Source organism: Bombyx mori, chromosome 21, assembly GCF_030269925.1.
Source record: "Bombyx mori chromosome 21, ASM3026992v2".
Classification (NCBI taxonomy): domain Eukaryota; kingdom Metazoa; phylum Arthropoda; class Insecta; order Lepidoptera; family Bombycidae; genus Bombyx; species Bombyx mori.
Window position 1 is genome coordinate 9,374,576 of NC_085127.1, and position 9,556 is coordinate 9,384,131.

At 43.6% G+C, this 9,556-nt stretch overlaps 1 protein-coding gene across 3 annotated transcripts in view; it reads right to left on the minus strand.

The window, feature by feature from the left end:
- The window catches only part of LOC101742699 (unconventional myosin-IXAa), a 43,762-nt gene extending 35,253 nt beyond the window's left edge, over nucleotides 1-8,509 (minus strand). For 2 of the 3 annotated variants that reach the window (XM_004929715.5, XM_021350197.3), the window contains exons 1-3: nucleotides 7,646-8,504; nucleotides 1,385-1,528; nucleotides 979-1,094 (exon numbers count right to left, since the gene is read on the minus strand). In XM_004929715.5, the coding sequence (XP_004929772.1) occupies nucleotides 979-1,094; nucleotides 1,385-1,528; nucleotides 7,646-7,681 (296 nt within the window). In that variant the 5' untranslated portion in view covers nucleotides 7,682-8,504. Of the gene's footprint in view, nucleotides 1-978; nucleotides 1,095-1,384; nucleotides 1,529-7,645 lie in introns of all 3 variants that reach the window. The other variant, XM_012693356.4, reaches the window with a different exon arrangement.
- Nucleotides 8,510-9,556: the final 1,047 nt, after the last annotated feature.

Below are 9,556 nucleotides of genomic sequence, written 5' to 3' on the forward strand. Positions count from 1 at the left end.
ATCGCATTTCAGTCTGCGGCTTTGAAGACGCATTACACTTTGTAACGTAAATATTTACGTAAACCTATTTGTAACAGAAAAACTATACCTACTGGCCGTCTGATTTGTCTGATTAAATTACATGTTATATATAATGTTACAGTTTAAAATGTAGAAGATATTATTAACAATTAAATGAAAATAGATTTACTGGTGGTAGGACCTCTTGTGAGTCCGCACGAGTAGGTACCACCACCCTGCCTATTTTTGCCGTGAAGCAGTAATGCGTTTCAGCTTGAAGGGTGGGGCAGCCGTTGTAACTATACTTGAGACTTTAGAGCTTGTATCTCAAGCTGAGTGTCGCATTTACGTTGTAGATGTCTATGGGCTCCAGTAACCACTTAACACCAGATGCTGTGAGCTCGTCCACCCTTCTAAGCAATAAAAAAAAAGATAAAAGTAAAGTTAGTTAGGTACTATTCTTCGTTTAAAAGAATTTGTTCACAATGAGTCTTGAGAAACAGGACTTATCTTTATAATTATGATTTTTAGGTACTTTAATGCTTATACTAAGGTATGCTGAGGTATCATGTCACAACAACTGACCGAGTGTATAATGTTTACTATATTTACATGGTTAGTTATATAATTAACAATATTTAAATTTATTATGGTACTGTACTACAATAAACGGGGTATCATTATGAAGTTCACAAAAACAACTAATGAAATTTTTACAGGTTGATCACAAAACGATTTTTGAATCATCAATCTTTATGGGTACATAATAAGCAAAGAAAATGTCTGCAGTATACGCGTGTTGGATGGTAATATGTAATGTATCAGTTTGTTTGTGTTTTCAATGTCGCTTTTTCGTTTCATCAAATTACAAATCATAATAATATTAAGAAGTTTTCACTAAAATATGAATTTTATGAATGTTACATGTCCCGTTTTACCAATCATATTTCGGCATTTTAACATAAAAGTATTTCCTACCTGTTGTATTGGCCTGTGGATTTATTCTTTGGCCATAGAAGCATAACCGCAACGGGAGATTCATTAGGTCCGAGCCGCCTTTCCTTGCATTCGCCGCTGACAGTATCTCCAACCACCTATTAGGTAATAATAAGTATAATTCAATGGCAGGTCATATTCTAAGCCCATACAATAGGTGCACCCATCTTTACTGTGTATGCTGTGCAGTAGCATCATCTTGTGCAGTTTGAAGACTAAGAAATAATGCAATTGAGATATATAAATGTTATCAAACAGTTTTTAAAGTTACAAAAATTTTATACTCATCTGCTTTTTTTATAAAACACATAAGTATGTATGTATGGAGTAGGGAAATAAAATGAAACATAACTAGGGTTAGTTACTTCAACTAAAATATGTTACAGACCTCAGCCAATTCATATGGCCCTCCAGATCCATCATTGAGGTTTAGTTTTTCAGTGATGCAGGTTACGATTTCCTCTGAGCTTGTTTGTTTCGAAGCTTCCACTGATAGGGCTTCATATTGTGGAGACAATGCACCCACATAGACCTGTATATCAGACCAAATATTATTTCAAGTAAATGTTTGGAGAAATAAGAGAAAAAATAATTTAGTTCTTCATTCAATTATTATTCTTCTCACATAATCCAATTTGAATGTGCTAGAGAATCCTAATCTATGCTCTAGTTTATTGTTTGAGTTCAACTTCCTGGTATGAATTGGTCACTGAAGTCAACATAGATCACAAATTAAATGCTGACCCCAACTTGAGATACGAAGTTGAAGTTTCAATTGTATTGTAAATCAGTTGTCTGACTTTTCAAGCTATTAAATATGACTTTTTTACAGCAGAACTTGGTTGGTAGTTAAGTAGGTAAAATATATGCCAGTAAATGCTCCCAATTAAAACATCACCAATAATTTTACAAAACAATTGGTTCCTCAGGTTTTATTTTGATTATACATAATATGACCCCCTTTGATTCCTTCATCATGGAACTCAGTGTAATATTTCCTTAGAATATTCAGACCTTGCAAGAATTGAAAGTAAGCATAGTCAGGCCTCTTTATATGAATACATTGTTTGTTTTAGCTGCAAACATTGGTAATGAGGATAGCTGTATTGCTTATACAATTAAAACTTAAGTGTTGTTGAGGAGAATGTTAACACTGGCATAGGGCACTTCTATCGAAGTTACCATCTTACGGAATCCCCGAGGGTGCAAGTGGATCGCTAGCTTCTTGGATGGGAGGAGCATCACGGTCGTTGTAGACGGTGACTGCTCTGATACCATGACCATTAACGCTGGCGTTCCACAAGGTTCGATGCCCTCCCTCACGCTTTTCATCCTGTATATCAATGACATGCTGTCTATTGATGGCATGCATTGCTATGCGGATGACAGCACGGGGGATGCGCGATATATCGGCCATCATAGTCGCTCTCGGAGCATGGTGCAAGAGACGATCAAAACTTGTGTCTGAAGTGGAGAACTCTCTGGGGCGAGTCTCCGAATGGGATGGAATAGTGAATTGAACTTGGTTCAATTCAACCCGATAAAGACACAAGTTTGCGCGTTCACTGCGAAGAAGGGGCCGCTTTGTCATGGCGCCGCAATTCCAAGGAGTATCCCTGCAACCTTCCGAGAGTATCGGGATACTTGGGGTCGACATTTCGAACGATGTCCAATTTCGGAGTCATTTGGAAGGCAAAGCCAAGTTGGCGTCCAAAATGCTGGGAGTCCTCAACAGAGCCAAGAGGTACTTCACGCCTGGACAAAGACTTTTGCTCTATAAAGCACAAGTCCGGCCTCGCGTGGAGTACTGCTCCCATCTCTGGGCTGGGGCTCCCAAATACCATCTTCTTCCATTTGACTCCATACAGAAGAGAGTCGTTCGGATTGTCGATAATCCCATTCTCACGGATCGTTTGGGTCTGCGGAGGGACTTCGGTTCCCTCTGTATTTTGTACCGCATGTTCCATGGGGAGTGCTCTGAGGAATTGCTCGAGATGATACCAACGTCTCGTTTTTACCATCGCACCGCCCGCCACTGGAGTAGAGTTCATCCATACTTCGGGGGTTGGTGCTTCCCGCTTCCGTAGGTTTAACCCGCGATTCCCTACAAGTGACCCCTGGGTGGTGCTAAACGGGAGCCGAAAACATAACCGGTGGTAGGACCTAGTCCGACTGGCTGGCGACCACCCTCCAACTAGAGTCCGCCGCCAAATAGCCTAGCTGTGTTCCGGCGTGTGGGTTGGAGAGCCAGTTCTATTCCTTCCCTTTCCCCTTCCTTGCTGGGGGTGAGTCTTGGTGACGCCTGGAACATGCGGAGCAGACGTGCGTGCGAGCTCACGGGGCGTGATTGTTTGACGGGGGTATAGGGAGACCCAGTGAAACGGTATCCGCTGCCGCCCGCCGGTCAGTAGGGGACCTGAACCCGGGTGTCTCTACTAAACTCCGCCCCGGGAAGCTGTCCCGCCAACCGGTGCAAAATCCTGTCGTGCGGTCGTCGTGCCGGAGTCGGAGACCGGAGTGGATCCCGGCGATCGCACGCAGAGTGGACTGGGGGCCCTTCCATGCCCTGCGTCAGTCTCTCACGCAACCCGTGGTCGAGCACGTACTATGTTCCGCGCTTCACTCAGGTGTTGCCTCGATCTCACCTCCAACATCCTACCTCTCCTAATCCTACTCTCCAGAAATATAACAACATAATTAATGAAGTCGAAAAAAAAGAAAAGGGTTTTACAGGCGGTTCCCCATTCCACATTTAATGTGGATTTCAGCAATGTCAGGGGCCTACATAGCAACCTTGACGCCGTACACCACCACCTTGAGACGGCGCAGCCTGCCCTGCTTTTTTTAACGGAGACGCAGATATCTGCTCCGGACGATACCTCATACCTTGAATACCCCGGCTACGTATTGGAGCACAACTTCCTGCGTAAAGCCGGGGTGTGCGTATTCGTCCGGGCTGATGTCTGTTGTCGCCGTCTTCGGGGCCTCGAAAAACGGGACCTGTCCCTCTTGTGGCTGCGCGTAGATCACGGGGGCTGTACCCGAATCTACGCGTGCCTGTACAGGTCCCACAGCAGTGATGCAGGTTCAGCTCTGTTTGAGCATGTGCAAGAGGGGACTAACCGCGTGCTTGAGCAGTACCCATCTGCGGAGGTGGTGGTTCTTGGAGACTTTAACGCTCACCACCAAGAGTGGTTGGGGTCCAGAACCACTGACCTCCCGGGTCGGACTGCCTACGATTTCGCCTTGGCCTACGGCTTCTCCCAGCTGGTGACACAGCCCACCCGTGTCCCAGATATCGAGGGGCACGAACCTTCTTTGTTGGACCTTCTGCTGACCACGGATCCAGCCGGATACAGTGTGGTGGTCGACGCTCCGCTTGGATCGTCTGATCACTGCCTTATCCGTGCTGCCGTACCACTCTCTCGTCCTGGTCGTCGAACGACGACCGGGTATCGAAGAGTTTGGAAGTATATGTCAGCAGATTGGGATGGATTGCGTGAATTTTACGCATCCTACCCATGGGGGCGGTTCTGCTTTTCCTCTGCTGATCCTGACGTCTGTGCGGGCCGTCTTAAAGACGTGGTGCTCCAGGGGATGGAATTGTTTATTCCGTCCTCTGAAGTGCCCGTTGGGGGTCGCAGCAGACCCTGGTATAACAATGCCAGCAGGGATGCTGCACACCTCAAGCGGTCCGCATACGTGGCATGGGATAGTGCCAGGAGACGTCAGGACCCTAACATCTCAGAGGAAAGGCGGAAATATAACGCCGCTTCTAGGTCCTACAAGAAGGTTATTGCCAAGGCGAAGTCGGAGCACGTCGCTAGAGTTGGCGAGCGATTGAAGAGCTATCCCTCCGGGAGCCGTGCTTTTTGGTCGCTCGCCAAGGCTGCAGAAGGAAACTTTTGCAGGTCTAGTCTCCCACCACTGCGCAAGTCCGATGACAATCTGGCCCACAGCGCGAAAGAGAAGGCTGACCTTCTGGTCAAACTCTTCGCCTCGAACTCGACTGTGGACGACGGGGGTGCCACACCACCGAACATCCCTCGGTGTGATAGCTCCCTGCCAGATATCTGCTTCACACAGTGTGCAGTCAGGCGGGAGCTCCGACTCCTGGACGTCCATAAGTCGAGTGGGCCAGACGGCATCCCCGCAGTGGTTTTGAAAACGTGCGCCCCTGAGCTGACACCTGCGCTAACGCGTTTGTATCGCCTCTCTTATTGCACTAACAGGGTTCCGTCTTCATGGAAGACCGCCCACGTCCACCCTATCCCCAAGAAGGGTGACCGGTCGGACCCATCGAGCTACAGGCCTATCGCGATAACTTCCTTGCTTTCCAAGGTGATGGAGCGAATAATTAATACACAACTCCTGAAGTATCTTGAAGATCGCCAGCTGATCAGTGACCGACAGTACGGTTTCCGTCACGGTCGCTCAGCTGGCGATCTTCTTGTATACCTTACTCACAGGTGGGCTGAAGCCTTGGAGAGCAAGGGCGAGGCTCTTGCTGTGAGCCTTGATATCGCGAAGGCCTTCGACAGGGTCTGGCATAGGGCACTTCTATCGAAGTTACCATCTTACGGAATCCCCGAGGGTCTCTGCAAGTGGATCGCTAGCTTTTTGGATGGGCGGAGCGTCACGGTCGTTGTAGACGGTGACTGCTCTGATACCATGACCATTAACGCTGGCGTTCCACAAGGTTCGGTGCTCTCCCCCACGCTTTTCATCCTGTATATCAATGACATGCTGTCTATTGATGGCATACATTGCTATGCGGATGACAGCACGGGGGATGCGCGATATATCGGCCATCAGAGTCTCTCTCGGAGCATGGTGCAAGAGAGACGATCAAAACTTGTGTCTGAAGTGGAGAACTCTCTGGGGCGAGTCTCCGAATGGGGTGAATTGAACTTGGTTCAATTCAACCCGATAAAGACACAAGTTTGCGCGTTCACTGCGAAGAAGGACCCCTTTGTCATGGCGCCGCAATTCCAAGGAGTATCCCTGCAACCTTCCGAGAGTATCGGGATACTTGGGGTCGACATTTCGAGCGATGTCCAGTTTCGGAGTCATTTGGAAGGCAAAGCCAAGTTGGCGTCCAAAATGCTGGGAGTCCTCAACAGAGCGAAGCGGTACTTCACGCCTGGACAAAGACTTTTGCTTTATAAAGCACAAGTCCGGCCTCGCATGGAGTACTGCTCCCATCTCTGGGCCGGGGCTCCCAAATACCAGCTTCTTCCATTTGACTCCATACAGAGGAGGGCCGTTCGGATTGTCGATAATCCCATCCTCTCGGATCGTTTGGAGCCTCTGGGTCTGCGGAGGGACTTCGGTTCCCTCTGAATTTTGTACCGTATGTTCCATGGGGAGTGCTCTGAGGAATTGTTCGAGATGATACCAGCATCTCGTTTTTACCATCGCACCGCCCGCCACCGGAGTAGAGTTCATCCATACTACCTGGAGCCACTGCGGTCATCCACAGTGCGTTTCCAGAGATCTTTTTTGCCACGTACCATCCGGCTATGGAATGAGCTCCCCTCCACGGTGTTTCCCGAGCGCTATGACATGTCCTTCTTCAAGCGAGGCTTGTGGAGAGTATTAAGCGGTAGGCAGCGGCTTGGCTCTGCCCCTGGCATTGCTGAAGTCCATGGGCGACGGTAACCACTCACCATCAGGTGGGCCGTATGCCCGTCTGCCTACAAAGGCAATAAAAAAAAAAAAAAAAAAAAAAAAATACTACCTAGAGCCACTACAGTCAACCACAGTGCGTTTCCAGCGATCTTTTTTGCCACGTACCATCCGGCTATGGAATGAGCTCCCCTCCACGGTGTTTCCCGAGCGCTATGACATGTCCTTTTTCAAACGAGGCTTGTGGAGAATATTAAGCGGTAGGCAGCAGCAAGGCTCTGCCCTTGGCGTTGCTGAAGACCATGGGCGACGGTAACCACTCACCATCAGGTGGGCCGTATGCTTATCTGCCTACAAAGGCAATAAAAAAATTAAAAAAAAACTTATGTTCGTAACATTAGGTAAACATTTATAAGCTAGGGAGCAGTGAGTTTGTCAACCGATCTATGCAAAAAACTCTATGTTCAATAATAACTATTTGTAACATGCAGAAAGAGTTTAAGCGTGTGCATATTGCCTCTGTCATTGCAATGTAAATTTTTAAAAGACTACAGTCATTGAGCACTATTGCACAAATTGTATTTTAAGTACATTTATGACTGTAATTAGAAAACAGGAAACTGGAGTGTGTGGCCAGCCTGGATTGCATGATAATATGTCTACGTTACACTATTACATGTGCACATTTATTACTAATAATTGGTAATAACTTTTATTGTATTAGTTACAATCAAAGCTATCTTCTGGTTTAACTTTTGCAGCCAAGAACATAAAATACTCTTATAAACTATTTGAGAAGAGCCTTACTTCTTATGGAGGTGGTAATTACAACTAGTTTCAAGTTAGACTGGTAGGTATAAGTAATAAAAACAAATTACAAGTTAATTAGAACCTTACCTTCAGAAGGATATTTGTTTGTAAAATTTAAGGCGAAGAAAGTCCAAGTAGCAACCGGTCTAAGCTTAAAAAGTCTACAAGTTTTTCATTTATAGTCTTAATAGAATAAAAATTAAACACAAACCTGAACAATGTGCCTTTGGTTTTCAGAATGAGCCATTTTGCATCATTGTTTTACTCCTTTCTGCATTGTTTACTGTTCACAATATTTTGACATTATGTACCACCAACATGTACTTTGCTTTTCCCTGACATCTTTGCATGCATTATCCAACTGTAATGTGAACCATTTCCCACAGTATCTTCTGTAATATTTGAGTATTTTAAGATGCTGATGCTGTGGCTCTTATCACCTGACCCCCACAAAGCTGCGCAGGTAGTCAACCGTGACAAGTTCGTTAATTAACATACTTTTGGCAACAGTGGTTGTTGTTGATACTATCATGTGATTAGTTATTAGCGTTCACGCATCCTACTCTTCTTATCAGACTAGGAGATGATGAACAAAGAAGAGAAATCTCAGATGTGGGTCACATGCTGATCGACTTGAATGGGAGACCGAGCTTCTTCCTATCTCAGCTTCGTAATTTCTAAGTTCTGTTGTACTGAACACTATTATGTTTTGTTGCTCGGTATAGCAATTGAAAACCACAACACTTTACAAACTATTTACGGGTAAAAACAATATATTCAGTTGAAAATTTTAGCTAAATCGGTCTCCGACAACCTGTTATTTGTCAAACACAACACTTTCGGGCACACCACGTATCCGCATCAATTATGGTTTAATATCAACAATATTAACACAAAGTTGTCTGTAATGTCTTTTCTCTATTTAATATTTGTAATTATTTTCACTGTTAAATTATTGAAGAAATGGATTGAAATCTATTGAACCTCCATTTTTATTTTTGTCCGACTTGAATCGTGTATCAATTAATAACCAACTAAAAAAAGTACTAGTTACTAGCCTAGAACCATATGGATTATGAGAGATCTGACGACATTTTTCATTTGGGTACATAGTACCATAGACTTATGTACAAAGTTTTATTCCTGAGACTATCTATGGTTTAGATGTTTTTCATTGGATCAACGGTCCATTAACAGAAGCATAAAATTTTTTCAAAAAGACTTGTTCAAACGAAAGAAGTTAATAAAAGATTATTTGTTGGGTTAAAAAAATTCCCAATTATAAAATGTTTGTTTATTGTTTGTTGAGTTTGATCATTTGATCCGATTATCAACCGATTTTGGTTACTGAAATAAACCTGCTGAAACTAATTAACATTACAGATAATGTATCCATATCTGCGCATAATAAGTCTATTGATTTTAAGATTTTACTACAGTCAAAGGTTAAAGTTGTAGAATTGATTTAAAAAGTATTACCCTGGAAATAAGTATTAAACTTATGTAATACCTAAATAGTGAACTAATTATTATTATAACTTTGGGGTAGTTGTAAAATTGGTGGCATTGCAATATCCTCATCTAAGAAGAAAATTGTGTATATTGATTTCTATTTTTACTATTTGTACGAAAGTCTAAATATTGTTTAGGATTAAAGCAATACCTAGCAGCTTAATTCTTCTTTCACAATGACAACTGTGCCGCGGCATTATTGACGATCTCATCCCTTAAATGTGAAAAAATGAGACGGGCATGCATGCATGCATGAATGAAGCAGAAAGATTAAACTACATTTAATCACGTTTGATTTCAAATTTTATAAAAGTAACAAAAACCAAACTTCATATGTGCAATTTATTTAAATATAATATTGAAGAACTACCTCGATCAAGAATTTAGTAGGTATATTGACGTTTTGTGATATTTGAAAAGATGGGTTATTTGCATAGATAATACACTTTTTAAATAATATTTATCTGCGTGATGCACTGCGAAGGACGGGAAAGCACTTTTTTCTATTCGAAGCATCGCGGTATGCTTTCGAAGTTTCTTGTGTAACTTAATTTATTAGGTACGTGTGATGGATCACTTCTATTCTATGGAAACCACGACGGACTCTGCA